Genomic DNA, 16199 nt, shown 5'->3' on the forward strand with positions numbered 1-16199 from the left:
TTGTCTTAATATTGTTTTATTCTTACCACCATCAGCTTGCAAATAGCCAGTACTTGGTGATGGTGGGGAAGGGAATAAGTCATCTTAAAGCACGCACACTATCTTGAAGCACAGGTTCTCCATTTTACTAAGCACTTTTAAAGCTGCTTTGCTTTTCAGTGTGAGGGCAGAGCCAAAGAACACATGTACTTAGTTCAGCTAAGTTACTAACAATTCCTCTTGTACTCTGTAAAATTTAAATTGATGTAAGCAAAAACATATGATAGCTGCTGGAAAGAAGGGCACTTTACCCCACCCTAGGAATTTGACAATTGGGAATGGTCAGCCATTCTGCATGCTATGGTTCTTCTGTCATGTTGTGCTAATTTACGGCAGTAGCTCGTGGTCACTAATTGATAAAGAGCTGCCATAGAGTGATAGTGACTGTCAGTCACTATACTGAACTGCTGAGTAGTAGGCCAAAAAGGACCAAAATTACAGAATATACACAATCAGAATAGAATATTCTTGTGCTGTGGTGAATATTTCATATGCCCTTCACCACCTCCCTGGCTGTTAGTCTGTTGGAAGGGTTGATGCTCCCATACTGCAATAGGCCATAGAAAAAGCATTCAGAGGTACTATTTTTTGCAGCAAATAGCATGCATCCTGTATCAGCCATTTTCTTAAATGTCTATTGCCCAGGCCCATGTGGTTTTATGACATCTATCATGCTATTTGTGCCTGACCATAACAAAATTATCATAGCTGTGGGATGAAGATGCAAGATACTTTAATTACATTTTTTTTTAATTTCAGAACAAAATCAATCACACAGTATTAAAGGATTTGCTTGATCCAATCAAAGAACTCTATGAAGATGTAAGGAGAAAAGCGCTAATGAGATTGGAGTATGAAGGTTTGCACAAGAGTGAGGCCATCACAACACCAGGTGTTAGATTTTATAATGACCCAGCAGGCTATGCTATGAACAGATATGCTTATTATGTTTGCTACAAGTGCAAAAAGGTATGGTGTTTCTTATTAAATGCATGTTGCAGTTTCAAAAGTAATTTCTTAGAACATACTTTTAATATTTTGTGTATGGAGTAGAAAAGCGGGAAAAAATGTTTATAGAATCATAATTTAAAATAATCGAGTGTTGGGCTAATGAGATGTACATAGTATCTTACCTAGTAAAGCTCAAGTGTGCATACAGAGCAGCTCAGAAACCAAAAGCACCTTGGGACAATGGCCACCTACAAACAGGTGCAGTACCTACTTCCTCCTATTCAGCTCAAGCTGCTACTTAATTCTGAGAGAGCATCCAAATACTGTTCCAAAAGCCTTGCAGTCACTTATATAGAGCAGGGTATGTTGCAGGGTAAGTTTTTGGTCTTGTCCATCCTGAGACTGAAGGACACTGAGTGCCTTCAAACCACATACCTACAGACAGAGTCGAGAGAGATCAGAATAGTGGAGATCACTGAAATGGCAGTCATTCATCATATTCCCCTTACAAATTGGTTAAACTGAAAAGAATAGTTAAAAGAATAATTGCCTCTGGTTTAACATCTAGTCATTTCTATATGCAATTAAGGCATATTTTGGTGGTGAAGCTCGTTGTGATGCTGAGGCTGGACAAGGAGATGATTATGATCCAAGAGAGCTTATTTGTGGTGCATGTTCTGATGTTTCAAGGGCTCAGGTGAGTAAATAATTTCTGTTAATGTTTTTATTTCATTCTAAAACTCCTGAGAATCTGAGCTGTACAATAATTCAGGCATTTGTAATTATTGTATTGTACAATATTGTTAATATGTTCTACAGAATGTGGGAGTGATTTGGATTATTACTGGCGACTTCATTGACCAGTGTTTGCTTTCCTTTGTTCAGATGTGTCCCAAACACGGTACAGATTTCTTAGAATACAAATGCCGCTACTGCTGTTCAGTTGCTGTTTTTTTCTGTTTTGGGACAACGCATTTTTGCAATGCTTGCCATGATGATTTCCAAAGAATGACAAGCATCCCTAAAGAAGAGCTCCCACACTGTCCTGCAGGTAGGACTTGGACAAAGCAAATTTACCACACTGAATTCTGAAATAAGTAACAAGTTCTAATTAATATTAGCTTTTCTTGGTGATCTGTTTTGTTTTCTGTCAATGCAATTGCACAGATCATTTAAACATTAGCAACTTTTACACACTTTCAAGTGATGTATCTGTACTTAGGTAGCCATTACCTGCAAACTGTTACCCCAATGCATTAGTTGCTAAGTTCATGTGCTGTACATTGATTTGATATTGGGAAATGATTGGTGATCTTTTTGTTAAGATATTTACATAAAATAAGTAAAAAAATTACAATTCCTGCTATAACCTTAGAATTATTGTTTACTGCAGAATGTAACTCTTGTTCGTCATTATCAATTTTTCTCTTACTTTGTGTGAATTTCTCCCACCGTGTTAATGAGATAAAACTTCCTTAAGAGGCTATCTATAAGCATCTTGCCTTTTTTAATTTGAATTTGATTGGTTTCAATTACATGGCAGTTTGATCTTTTTTTTTTTCCTCTTCAAATACCAATTCAACATTTGAACAAGATGTATTACTTCTACTTAGTTTGGTTTTATTTTTTGAGGAAATGTAATATATGTTTGTTTGCATTGTCTGCAAGTATTAATCTATTATTTCCTTTTTTTCCCTCATCCTTAAATTCACTGTAGGTCCCAAAGGTAAACAACTTGAAGGAACAGAATGTCCACTTCATGTTGTCCATCCACCCACTGGTGAAGAATTTGCTCTGGGTTGTGGGGTTTGCAGAAATGCTCACACTTTTTAGACTAGCATTTTTTTTTTAACCAGAGCAAAACAGGTGCCCTCATCCCTCAAGTGTCCTGAAAACAAAGCCCAGCTGGGATGAGGATGGGACCATTCTATAACCCAGGTAAAAGGAACAAATTACAGTGCAAGAAGGATGCCAAATACCATGTACATAATTCTTGCTGTGAGATATTGACATTTTTTGAACCGAGACATCAAAATTTGTGAGGTGTTTGCATGTGGCCATTACAGTCATCGGCTAGGAAACATTGGACATTTACAAATAAACAATTGTTATTAAAGGATCTGTGTGTCTGTGGACTATGAATGATGCTGGCTTTCAGGAGACAGAAAAAAATATTGATTATTGTATACTGACTTTTTGTAATCTTGTACAATTGTAACGCATCACAAGTGGGGATGGGAAAGAGGAATATTCTGGTTTATTTCCTAGACTGTTATAAAAAAATGTGTTAGGAAGGCATAAATGTAACAAGTATCACACTGTATATAAAGGTATCAATGTTTGTCCTGTATAAGAAATATTAAATTACAACAGCAGTTTCATTTAAACTTCTGGGTTATGTTTGAGCCTGAAATTTTAATGAAGTGCAATACTGAGTGTGCCTCATATCTTGCAGCTGTAAACATAATGGAATGTACATGTCAATAAAGCCACTGTACATTTTTATACAGTGAAAGTCTAACAAATGTGTAAGTCTCCATTTTCAGAAACACTTTTAAAACAGAGTGGGAGGGGAGGGAAGGGGGAGAAGTGCCCTTTAATTATTTAAGCAGACTCTTGAAAAGTAGGAAAGTTTTTTGGGTACACTGGTTATGGAAGTACTTAAATGAAAAGCACTCCTCCATTTCTCAACAGAAAAGTTGGATAAGTGTGTTAGCATTCATATGAAGAATTATTGTATTTACATTTCAATTACAAACAATGTTTTAAAACAAAAAGAAGACTGCATTTTAAATTATTTTTGCTCAGTGTTATTTTACCAAAGACTTAATCACTCCCATTTTTAGGACTAAAAGCTTTTTGAATTTCAAAGTGTTCACTTCATAAGAGTCCTAAGTCAGCTGCATAAAGAATGCAAAATATAACTTCAAGTAAAAACAACTTTCTGTATGATTTTCTCTTCAGATTTTTTTTCTTAGATGTATTCAACTCCCTTTCTAGCATTTCTGTCTTGAAGCTGATGAAAAGTGTTACTGCCTTTTACATTTAAGATACTGGTAGATGGCTTCCACACCAGACAATCTTGATCAAACTAGAACCATGAGATCCATCTTGCCTAACTTCTGACATTTGTAATCACAGAATCACAGAAAAGTTGGTATTGGAAGAGACTTTCAGAGATCATCATGTCCAACCTCCCTGCCAAAACAGGCTCACCTAGAGCAGCCTATGTATCTGGACTTTGAAGTAGTTCTGAATAGTTCACACACTTGTGAAGTACAATTAAACTTAGTGCAACTCTGCCAAGGGATCAGGCCAGGCTGGATCAGTGGGCCAAGGCCAATTGTGTGAGGTTCCACCAGTGCTGGATCCTGCACTTGGGTCACAACAACCCCAGACAGTGCCACAGGCTGGGGGAAGGGCTGGAAAGCAGCCCAGCAGAAAATGACTTGGGAGTGCTGGTCAACAGCTGCTGAACATGAGCCAGCAGAGTGCCCAGGTGGCCAAGAAAGCAAATGGCCTCTGGCCTGTGTCAAAAATAGTGTGGCCAGCAGAACAGGGAAGTGATTGTCCTTGTGTTGTGTGTCTGATGCATTGTCCTTTTTAGAAAAATTGGAGTGTAGCACCATCCTTACAAACTAATTCTATTTTTTAGTTTTTTAGCCTTCTCTTACTTTAGATTAATAGGAGTATAAATTTAGACAATTGAGATTATGGTGTGGAAAGGACATGCCCCTGTTCATGTTTATTTAAAATGGACAGGGTGAGGGATAAGGCAGTACTGCAGGAATGTTTCTCTCACACACAACTGAGCATCCCCTCCCCTCTTAACCACTCCAGGGAGGCATCACAGCCACGTGTGAGCATCAGGCTCCTGCACAGAGCTCAGCTCCTCACGTAATGGTTGAACCTTGGACGTGCCGCTCCTACACTGTCTCAGACATTCACGTCACCGCATCTCCCCCGTGCCGATCTCTGCTGGTGATTATAGCAGATGCCAGCACAGGCCACTAATCAGATCAGTCCACAATAAGATTGCTGTATGCCTTTCCAGCAGTCTCACATGTTTTTCTGTCAGCTGTTGATCCACAGCCCACGCAATGGAAAGAGTCAGTTCTTGTTTGTACCACCCTTTTTGCCACAGCCCACCACACTCAGCTAATTTATACCAAACTCAGCTCCTGGCCAAGGCGAGGCCTCAGTACTTGCACTTGGATCATTAGTTTAAAAGTAGCTTAAACTTTTATGGGTGTATCCGCCCATTGAACACAATGTGAACAGTAAAAGTTAATAAGATACAGCTAATTAACACGTCACCATCAGGGCGAAGTAAACTTGGTCCTTACAAAACAGGCTTTGACAATTCCATCATAATAGGCTGGTGTTTCAGCTAGACACAGGCTTAGCTAGGGAGCTTCAGGCCCACCCAGTCATTCAGGATAGAACTCAAACTTTGCAAGGCTCTTCCACAGCCTTCTCGTTAAGCCATGTCACACATTGCAGGTGCCAGAGCGCAGTGGTTGTAGGGCAGGTGCCTTGTCCTTCAGCCCAAGGTGCACTAGAAGGGCTCTGCTGTCGCAGCCCCCACTCTCACTGATGGGGTCTGGTAGCGAGCTTGTGCTGCCAAGCATTCCAGGATCTTGCTCCTCACCAGCTATTCCTGCAGAGATGGAGCCAAATACAGGAAAACACACTGATTACACAGCAGCCAGATGCAGCAGGAACTGTGAGTCATTGATAATTACCCAAAGATGTCCCCTGCCAGCTGGTCCAGGGAGTTTTCTCAGGTCATACCCACCTCTGCAATCTCTTGGGATTCAGGAGGTGCTCTCTGCTCTTGCCTCAATGCTTCATGTAGGCTGTGGGCTGCTCATTGAAATACAATCCCTTTGGATGTACCAAGTTTCTGTGTACCTGTAAGGGGATTTGGACACTGAAACCTTGGATGGGTACTTGAGGCAGTGCTTTGGGTCATCCACTGAGCAGCACACACAGTGCCCTTTGCTATTACCATCCGTGGCATGGCTTCTGTACTCTCCCTCATTTCTGCATCCCAGGTGATTCCAGTATCCTTAGCCCATATTAGGTCTCAGCTAACCTAGTATTTCCACCTCTCCATCTGTTCACTTAGTAACTTTCATTCACTTTCCTGAATGTGACTGCATACATCCTTCCCTGCATGGTTTAACTTTTCTGCTCACTCAGCTGCCCTGGAGAGCATTCCCACTCCACCCAGCCCCGTTCCTAGGTCTCATCTCTGCCGTGTACTACACCAGAACAGCCATTAGAGGAAGGAAGGATGGTATTGAACATACTGGCACACAAAGGGAATGCATGCTCCAGTGTTGGCCATGTGGGCAGCAGTGTCACATCACTTGAAGCTAAAGATTCAGGTGGTTTGGTGTGAACAGGGTATGATCTACTAGCAGTAATTCACCATCCTAATCCCAGTTCCTAACAAGGATACTTAGAAACTTGGCTGGGGGACCTGAGCAACAGCTTTTAAAAAGCATTTGCCTGAGGGCAGGTTGTATCAGTGGATTCTGTCACGGACCAGTAATTGCATTGGGATGATCCAAACTACAGGGTAAACAACCCTCCACAGGTTTTGCTCAAATGGACATCATGTATGTAAGATGATACGCTGAATTGGCATCCATCTCTGTCTCCCTTTTCTCCTCTACAAACAGAATGTGAGCAACAACATTCCAGTTGTTATTCATAAGATTGTTGTCTCTATTTCTACATCTTTGGGTTTTTCCATACTCCCAGTGGGTTGCGGAATTGCCTGAGTTCATTAATCTTTATTTCCCTCCTGTTGGAGGCTGGGCACAACTGGGTACCTCCCACCAAACAAATCCTACATTTTGGCACACCCTCAGTGCCTTCCTGCTGACTGAATTTGACATTTCCCATTAATAGGTGCCCATAGGCAGGACTTTGGATCTATTAATCCAGCACTCTCATACATTCAAAGACCTGGTGAATAACTTCTGGGTTTTGCCTCCAGCGCTAGGATACAAGACTTAGCAACAGGCCATATTTGAATACCAGCTTTAGGGTGTCCTTGCAGGGCACATTTTACATGACACATGAGGTACCCTCCTTCTGTGTCTTGGTACCAAGGCAAACCCTAGTACAAATACCATCCTCTTCTTGGCACTAAGTCTGTTTGGGAATTTTTGCCACTGTGGCTTGTTAATCATATTAACTCCTCACCCACTGGCAGAGTCAGCTGAACTGATTTGAAAGAAGCCACACAAAGCACAGAGGAAATTCTTGTAAAACAAAGAACTCCTCTACCAGGATCCTGTCAGACCAACCTATCAATGAACTGGCACTGCCCTTTCCAGCAGCATTGTTCTGTCCATGGATCATACCGTGGCAAAATGAGGTGCCGTCTGCGCTGCTGGGCACAGCTCAGCCCATTCTGCCTGTTTGTGTGGCAGCCCTAGCCAAGGCCATGCCACGAGACTCCCCTGCCAGAGGGGCCCCAGCAAACAGCAGTTTTTACTGTACTACCTAACAAAACAGAGTGGTACAACAGCTTTTACCCGTGAAGCAACCATGGGAGCCATTCATCTGGAAAGAATTACTAGAGCCTCTAGAGACAGAAACAATATTTAGACAGCGGGGAACCTTTTAAAATAATTGTCTGCAGGTTCTACTGAACCATGAGCAACAACATCAGGTTATCAGCCTGTTGCAGGCAACACTATCCTGCTGTTGCTCAGCCTTAGTTTTATCTTTTTATTTTTCTGTGGCCATGAAGCCTTAAATTGAGGCCCACTGGTTTAACCATTTTATTTGCAGTTACTGTTAAAAAAAAAAAAAAAGAAAGTTGAGTTACAGCTCCTGTTCTGTAAGGTCTTGCTTGTGATGGATAGAATATGCTTATTTTATCAGTCTGTATATAAGAAAGTTCCTCACCTTCCTGTATAGACACATTAAGAAAATAAACCCAGGAAATTTCCCTAATGATATCCTGTATTGAAAAACATTCACTTTTCTTAGCATTGCTAAAGAACAGGTTCAGCTTTCCTCTGTTTTTTCTTTTTCAGCATGATCTGCTGAGAATTAAGATAGTCACAGATATGCCAGACCACATCTTTCAGCCACTACTCATCACATTGATATTCTCCAGATTCTTCAGAACTTCTATTTTCATTTAACGAGAGTGGGCTACTCATGCCCTGCAAGCCTGACATACTTTCATCATAGCTGGATCTTGTCTGCTATGGTTACTTAACTCTCTTCCAGTCGCTTCTGTGATTTTCCCCTCTGCATTCTTATCCCTAGCCAAATGCAAGCCAGGCTTATCAGGGTGGAGCACAGCTGCTTGCTTCAGGAATGCTTCAGAGCTACTTGAATATGGCCAGAAAATCAGCACAGGAGACCTTCAGTGCTAAAAGGTGCAGCATTTAGAATCAAGGCCTGGAATTTGAAATGTTGCTGTGGCTTCATCAGGCAGGCAGTCTGCCAGCTAAAATGAAGTGTTACTGTTAGACACTGGGATTTTACTGGCTATCTCTTGGCTTTTGTGTCTGTGGACTGTTCCTCATCTTCACATGCTGATAGTGAAGGCTGCTTCACATCTCTGCTATATGTATGAGTGAGGGACTCTCCCACCAGAAAAACTGAAACTTCAGAGAGCTTTTCCTTCTCTTTTGGGAAAATAAAAAGTTACAATGCAGTTCCCTCAGTGGTCTCATTTTTGCATAGCAGGGCTCAGCACAGGCCTTGGCTTTTTTCTGTTACTACTGAAAGCATACACAAAATAAAATAAATTATCATTTAAAATATTCCTCTCTCAAAAACCCATCTGTTGTCAGTTAAGTGATTAGTAAGGCAGAAAGACTACTGAATGCAGACACACCTGACAGAGATGTCCAAGTTACTGACTAAAGCTCCAAAGTGCCCAGCCACCACTGGCAACAACACAGCTCTTTCACAGACCAGCCCAGACCTGTGGATGTTCTTTGAACCTTTACTGCTTGGCCCCTTCTTAACCTGCTGCCCCCTATCTCAGTGCCAGCTACCAGAATCCAAGAGCTCTGCAGGGTTTTGCCTGCCAGCTAAACCAGAGCCAGTCCTGGGGGGTCACCAGGAGCCCACACCACCAGCTGCCTGCAGGTTTTCTTTCATTCAGTTCTGATAAACTGCCCAGTTCTTGTGCTTTGCCCACAGAGACCACAGACACTTTTGTCTGTGCTCTGCACCGTGTCCAGGGCCTAGTTCAGCCCCAAGGACAGAGCTGCAGCTGCCTTTCTTGCTGATTTTAGCTGCTATGTCCCCAAACAGCGTGATGCTAGGAGTTCTTTTTGCACTTGTTTTCCTCTCCTACACACACAAAAGGTGCCTAAAACTTACACAAGCAGTTACAACAAAACAAAGGACTCGGGCAGTGAGCCAAACTTTGTTTACTCCGAAGATAAGGCAGCAAAGTGTAACTGCTCAGAACTGTAAGAAGTTTCGCCCAGTAAGTCAATAAAGTGAAACTCAGATAATGCAAGTAAAGATTTTAAAGTAATTTTACCTTAAAAATAGTGAAAGTGTAGCTGTTACATGTTCCTAAACTTCTACACAAACTCAGAAAATATTTGTTTTGGTCAAAACAGTTTTCTCTTTTTTTCTTTTTTTTTTTCTTTTCTTTTTTAATTTTTCTTTTTTACTGACTTCACATGGCATGGCTCAGTTACATCACATCATTATTCACATAATGCTGCCTTAAATCAGTAAGAGAGATGACCAAGAGAAGCAGCAGCTGCTTGCTCTGTATTTGTTGATAAAAAATAGATCCTTCTCCCCACAGACTGGGTCCAGATCTAGTTCCAACCTTTGAACTCAGTCTGATTTTGTCTCCTACATCTCCAGCAGTTTGTAAGTTACACACTTGCAAATATGACTTGCCTTTATTCCAAACTGTTACTGAGGGCTGTTATCTTCCCATCATTAGAAACCAGCTCTGAACTGGAACACAAGGGCTGAAAAGGGAATTCCTAAGCAGTGAGAATGGAATTTTTTCAGATGGGGATAGAAAAACAGTTAATGTTTCTTGACAGTACTGGCTTCATTCATAAACACATCTCATTGCCTACCAAGGTTTATGTAGCTGTCTCATTTAACTGAGCAAATTAAACAGTCACATATTTGCTGTTACAAGGTTGTCTAAGATACTCATTAATCTGCTCAAGGTGAGGTGATAGCTCACCTCTTATTTCCAGATTTTTGTTGCCTTTCCTGAAAAGCTGAAGACTAGATGTAGATTCATAAATACACACAGAACTATTATGGCTGAGCTTTAGTAAACAGCTCAAGACATTCTGAAATGGAGAAAAATAGATTATTTTCTCACAGAAACTCAAAATAATTTTTTTTGTTTCTCACTGAAAAGCAATCCTTGTTTCTGGACAAACCTTTCCCCCCTCCCCACTAATAATCTCAAGGAACTAGACTTATTAAATGAATAAATACATAAACAAACAAACAAACAAACAAACAAATAAATGACTTAAAATATGCAAGGAAGTGTATTTCTATAAAATGCTTCTTAAAGATCTCAGGGATAGTGACATTTTAGTGACCATTGAAGAATGTTTCAAAGCCATTTCAAGCACTGGATCACAAGTGCTGTTTCCAAGAAACTTAATGGTAGGAATTTGGATTACAAAAATTTGAGCAGTAATTTATTTACTATAGCTTGCAATAAGTGAATAATTAAGTTTTGTGAATCTCAACAACTGTAAAGAGTTTGGACATATACAGGGCTGAAAAATGAGTGAGTTGTACTGGAGTATACCACATTTGCAAAGGACACAGGATGACAGGATTTGCACCCCATGGGGAATGTCACACATCACTTTGTCTTCTCTGCCTGGCAAAATCCCAAGCACATAATTCCCAGCACCTGCCGGCCCCAGAACACATTATGTTTGCTTTCCCTGTTACATCTATTCCTAAGGCCAGCCTCACATGTGGTTTTCAAATCACAGAACATATCTGGCTGTACTGGTGATGAAGATCCAGCTCCATTGCTGGGAATATTCAGTGTGCCCAGCTGGCCAAGAAGGTCAGTGTTATCCTGGCCTGTATCAGGAGTAGCGTGGCCAGCAGGACCAGGGCAGGGATTGTCCCCCTGTACTCGGCACTGCTGAGGCCACAGCTCAAGTGCTGTGTCCAGCTGTGGGCCCCTCACTGCAAGAAGGACATTGGGGTGCTGGAGAGTGCTCAGAGAAGGGACATGGAAATGGGGAAAGGTCCGGAACACAAGTCCTGTGAAGAGAAGCCGAGGGAATTGGAGGTGTTTAGCCTGAAGAAAAGGGAGGGTCGGGGGTAACCTTGTCACTTTCTACATCTCCTGAAAGGAGGATGTAGCCAGGCCGGGATCGGCATCTCCTCCCAAGTAACAAGTGATAGGACAAAAGGACATAGTCATAAACCGTACCAGGGAATGTAGAAGTTGGACATTAGGAGGAATTTCTTCACAGAAAGGGTGAATGAGCATTGGAATGGGCCGCCCATGGATGTGGTGTAGTCACCATCCCTGGAGACACTTAAGGAAAGACTGGACATGGCACTGAGAGGCACTGAGCGCCATGGTCTAGCTGATATGGGGGTGCTCGATCACAGGTTGGACTCGATGATCTCGGAAGGTTTTCCCAACCTAACTGATTCTGGGGTTAGCCCCGGTACGTCTCTAGACTTCCCGGCTCCCCTCCTGCCCGAGGTCGGAGGCGCCCAGCAGGGCCCGCGGCGCAGAGCGGGAGGAGGAGCGGGCACTCCTCGCTGCCAGGCGCGGCGGGGTGCGCTGAGGGGAGGGCGGAGCCGCCGCCTCCCCGCCCGCCGCCATTTTGGCTGGTCCGCGTCGCTTCCGCTGCTGGAAGTAAACAGAGAGCGAGGCCGGGAAGGAGCGAAGCAGCGACGCGGGCGGGACGGGACGGACCGGACGGCTGGGCGGAGGAGGCGGCGGCGCTGGGGTCGGCTTTGGCGGAGAGAGCTGATGTGGCCGGAGCGGAGGCGCCAGCGCGGCCCGAGCCCCGGTTAATGCGAAGCGCAGCAGGGAGCCGCCAGGTGATGGGGCGGGAAGGGGCGGGCGGCGCAGCGGGACCATCCGCAGGGTCCCAGGCCCCAGGAGCGGGCTCCGAGCAGCGGGCGCGGCGGAGCTCGGGGCCTGCCGGGCTGCCGGTGCCCCGAGCCGGGGCTGGGCTGGGCCGGAAGGAGCTGAACCCTGAGGGTAACCTTCTCCGGGAGTAGCGAGCGATCCATAAATACTAGTCCGTCATATTTGGGGGTCGCTGCCTCGCAGCCTTCCCGTGATAGCGGTAATAAATCGTGAAACCCTCGCTGTGTCCAGCGGAGCAGGTTGTTTGCGGCAGGGAGGGGTTGGGTTCGTGTCCGGGTCGCCCCCTCTTCCAGCCCGTGCTCCCCTTTTAGCGCATTCCTGGTGTTCCTAGAACAGCCTTTGTGCGGGGTGAGGCACAGCGAGCTCGGCTGGGCAGGCTCTTGGGAAAGCCTTATCAGTCGGGTGCAAACAGCTCTGCACAGTTTGTTTTGTTTGGTTTTGGTTGTGGGGGGTTTTTTGGTTGGTTTTTTTTTTCTGTTTTTTTTTTTTTTTTTTTTTTTTTGTAACTGCCGTTGTGTTCCGGCTGCACCTTAGTCGGCAATAAAAACAATGTTAAGCACGTGCTTTGCTCCTCCTCCTGCTCGGTGACTGAACTGTGTGATTAGGGTTGGACAGGACTATTGCAAACAAGATAGCGTGGGTTGCGCCCAGGTGCGGAGTTCAGAAACAAGCCCTTACAAAAGGTGGAGAAATTTACTTGGAAAACCTTAAGGAGTCAGGCACCCGGCTTTCACCCATCTCTCTGCCCCGGTGGAGTTTGGTATTTTTGTTGGTTTGGTTTTTTTGGGTCTTTTTTTACCTTTTAGCCATAATCTTAGCTTCTAAAGCAAAGTTGGTTATAGCAGCAGTTTGAAAAGCAGTGATACTTGAGTCTGTCAGAGAGAGTTAAAAGCCGGATTGATGGTTCCAGTGTGGTTAAAAAGTGATAAGCAATCATCTCTTGAAAAATAGGTATTACTCATACAGTAATTTGCTAGCATGGGATTTTGCATCCCTTTCTTCCTTGTTAAAAAGTTTGCCTTGGATTTCAAATGGTCAGATCTTTAAGTTGCAGGATACGCAAAGCAAAGTGAACTGAACTTCTAATTGTATTTGCCTGTTCTTAAGTTAAATATCCAGAAAGGTTTACTCTCTTAAGTGGCCTTTTTAAAATAAAAATATTTTCAGATAGCTCTCTAAACTTCTGCAAGCAAATATGCATTCTTTAAATATTGTATTTGTTTTATTGTTGGCATGTGAAGAGGTTTAAAGCAGTTACCTTTAAAAAATATTCTGATACTTAAAGAGCTGAAATGAGACACCAAAACTTAGATGAACAAATTGTTTAAAAATTAGATGACAAAACAGTCACACAGTTCTTAAAATAATATTTTTTAGTCTTGAATTTAGGCACTTTTTTCCTGTTTGGAAAAAGTTTGCCAAGGAAGTGTTTTTGAAAGGTTATACTTAATCTCTTTTTAATTACAAGATGTCAGTAACAAAAAAAGTTGTCTGGAAGGATGTGGTTTTTCCCCATCCCTTGCTTTAAGTCACGGCGTTTAGAACATGTAACTTCTTATTTTCTTGGAAGAAGAAATCATCATCAGTATACCTCTAGTGATGGCTGTGTTGTCTCTTTTTCTTTAAGTTGGCTGTTAATAAAAATGTGGGACAGTATCCCACAGCTTCCATAAGTGGCTTTTGGTCTATAACCAGTGTATATTAACTACTTAGAGCTCATTCCAGTTAGCTCAGAGATGCACACTGAGAGCTGTTGATGACTTGGTCCACTCCTATCGGCACGTCCCAGAGGCCTTTATTCCAGAATGAAAATGAATACAGTTTCGTCAGCGGCAGCTCTCTCCTGGCCTTCTCTGAAAGGGAGACAAAAAAGAGGGGAAAAAAAATCCCCAAACCCCTACCTTAATGCAGTGACAGAAGTAGCCTACTTAATAGGAACATTTATGCAGGTTTACTGCCTTGCTGGGAAAAGATGAGACAGGATCTCTGTAAAGCAAGACTTGGAGAGCCAGTCTAACAGTACCTTGTATAGCTTTTTACAGATGGCGTTGGAAAGACTTGGACATCAAACAGGCAAACCTGAATTTAGCAAGTTAATAGTTTGCCTGTGGTGAATGCTTGTTGTAACCTAGTTGTTTGAAATATCTCTTTAGGCTAAAGCTTAAACTAATGTTGCATTTCAGACTACCTTATTATAAATATTGTTCTTGTACTGCTGAGTTATTATCTCTAACAGAAACACCACAGACTTGCAGTGGATTTGCCAGTTAATTCTTGATTAATTTTAAGTTGAATTCCATTTTCATGGTTGCAGAATCCAATTCCTTTATATTTTTGTTAGTTGCAGATGGTTGTGAGTCACTGTTCAGTTTTCTTGCTTTTCTTCCCTGGTGAGGTGGCTCAGCAACAGAACTCTGGCAGAAAGCTCATTCCAGCGCAGGAATTGTGTTCTTCATAGTCCCATAGACGGGAACTGAATCATGGAAAACAGTTCTCAGGAAGCAAGTAGAGATTTTTGCCCAGTACTGTTTTCATCCTCTGCTTGCCTCCAAGTGTGCTGGGATTAAAAATAGGAGTTGAAAAAAGTCAAGACATATTTTCTTCATCAGTCTTCCGTGACCGTATGTTCAGGTTTGTCTGCATCATCTTATGAGTGGCTTTAGATCTTAAGCAATAGCTTGCTTCTGTCATGTGAGTAGCTAGGATTAAAGCCTTTTAAAGATAGGTAGGGAGGTGCTGGCTCTGAGAAAATAATCTGTGATGCATTGGATTATGAACAGTATAAATTTTAGCTGGCATTTTGTTTCAAGAAGTCCTTCCAAACTTAGTCGCAGTACATAGCAGAGAAACTTAACTTTTCAGATCCCAGAAAGACTGGGTGGGCATATGATAATCCTTGATGTGTAATTGTGCTTGAATGTTAAACCAGGATGAGATTGCTGTGTATGAAGTCCTTGTTTATCTTCTAGAAATCAGGGAGGCTGGAGGTGTTTTATGTGTCAGGCTCACTCCGCCCCCGGATTCTCTCACCTCTTTAGAGACTGGAATTGGGCACATTGTGTTTAATTGTGAGGTAGCAGACATGCTACCTTTAGGACATGATGTGCATCATACCGAGGCTTTTAAAAATAAATGATAATATGCCAAGTTCAGTTGTAAGATGGCATGTACAAAAGAAGATGTTTGGATTAAAACCCAGTGAGCTGTTGATTTATTTCAGATATATGTAGTGGTAAGGGTTTTTTTCTCTCTAATAATGTAATAGAAGGTAGAAATTGTTTAAGTGACGTCGTTATGGAAAAAGCGTGTGCTACAACGTTTTGCTTCAGACTTGCTGAATTTAATACAATTTTGAAGATTTTTTTTCTGGCCCTTCTCTAAATTTTTTTTGCAGGTTGAAGCTTCGAGACTTAGTGGAAATCTTCTCTATTCTTAGTGGAATTCTACCCTATAATTGTTTCCTATATAGGAATAGATAGACTTCCACTAAGAAACTATATAGTTTCTTAGTGGAAATCTATCTCTATATCTTATCTACTAGTTAGCTGTAAAAATGAAAGTATACCAATCTATTTAACGAAATATATTTTCAAGGATACTGACTTAAAACAGATGCCTATTAAAGTAACGTGTTTAAAATAAATTAATTAAAAAAGAAAATACTCTTCCTCTCTGAGAAAAAAAAATATTTGGTCTGATACAACAGCTGCAGTATGCAATGCCTGCAAACATGCATACAGTAATTATTTACTTCCTTGCCTGATTTTTATCTCCACAGTTTCAAGTGTTGTTCCTAATAAATAGGACTGGGGGGCAGCAATATTTATGTCAGTGTTCAAAAAATTGTTTAGAAGATTATTCTTAACATTAGTAGAACAGTAGAGTAATAATCAACAACACAGTGAAGCAAATTAGGTTCAAAGTGTTCTCAAACACACAAATGAAACACTGAAAGGAAAGTGACTGTTATAAATGGGTTGGCACAGTTAATGATTGAAGAAGTAGTATTAAAGATATCAATTTAGATGATAATGTTATTTCTGGACTGCCACTCCAGTTTGTTACTTGGGTCTTTTTACCTTTACTA

At 41.9% G+C, this 16199-nt stretch overlaps 3 protein-coding genes across 60 annotated transcripts in view; 2 read left to right on the forward strand and 1 right to left on the reverse strand.

Annotated features, from left to right (window-relative positions):
- MYCBP2 (MYC binding protein 2) overlaps positions 1–3515 on the forward strand; it is a 171761-nt gene extending 168246 nt beyond the window's left edge. For all 50 annotated transcript variants that reach the window (XM_086880920.1, XM_086880922.1, XM_086880928.1 and 47 more), the window contains 4 exons: positions 799–1008; positions 1580–1687; positions 1876–2041; positions 2708–3515. In XM_086880920.1, the coding sequence (XP_086737046.1) occupies positions 799–1008; positions 1580–1687; positions 1876–2041; positions 2708–2823 (600 nt within the window). In that variant the 3' untranslated portion in view covers positions 2824–3515. The remainder of the gene's footprint in view (positions 1–798; positions 1009–1579; positions 1688–1875; positions 2042–2707) is intronic.
- Positions 1–12623, reverse strand: LOC111928297 (uncharacterized). The gene is made up of 3 exons (XM_086880990.1): positions 11435–12623; positions 5789–5904; positions 1–5650 (listed from the first exon to the last, which is right to left on the reverse strand). Exon 1 carries the CDS (start codon positions 12098–12100, stop codon positions 11687–11689), a length of 414 nt encoding a protein of 137 aa, XP_086737116.1. The 5' UTR covers positions 12101–12623; the 3' UTR covers positions 1–5650; positions 5789–5904; positions 11435–11686.
- Positions 11060–16199, forward strand: part of FBXL3 (F-box and leucine rich repeat protein 3) — a 17772-nt gene continuing 12632 nt past the window's right edge. The window contains exons 1-2 of one of the 9 annotated variants that reach the window (XM_086880985.1): positions 13184–15525; positions 15623–16168. Coding sequence is in view for 2 of the 9 variants with exons in the window: in XM_023925754.2 (XP_023781522.2) it covers positions 14736–14743 (8 nt within the window). In the remaining 7 variants the exon portion in view is untranslated. Of the gene's footprint in view, positions 11247–11596; positions 12061–12092; positions 12224–12589; positions 16169–16199 lie in introns of those variants that run through there. The other 8 variants (XM_086880981.1, XM_086880980.1, XM_086880987.1 and 5 more) reach the window with 8 other exon arrangements.

The sequence above is a fragment of the Cyanistes caeruleus genome, chromosome 3 (genome assembly GCF_971803275.1).
Source record: "Cyanistes caeruleus chromosome 3, bCyaCae1.hap1.1, whole genome shotgun sequence".
NCBI classification, from domain to species: Eukaryota; Metazoa; Chordata; class Aves; order Passeriformes; family Paridae; genus Cyanistes; species Cyanistes caeruleus.

What these genes read in the sequence shown, in the direction of transcription:
- LOC111928297 (XM_086880990.1), bottom strand. Translation starts at nt 12,100, where the DNA reads ATGGTCCCGCTGCGCCGCCCGCCCCTTCCCGCCCCATCACCTGGCGGC.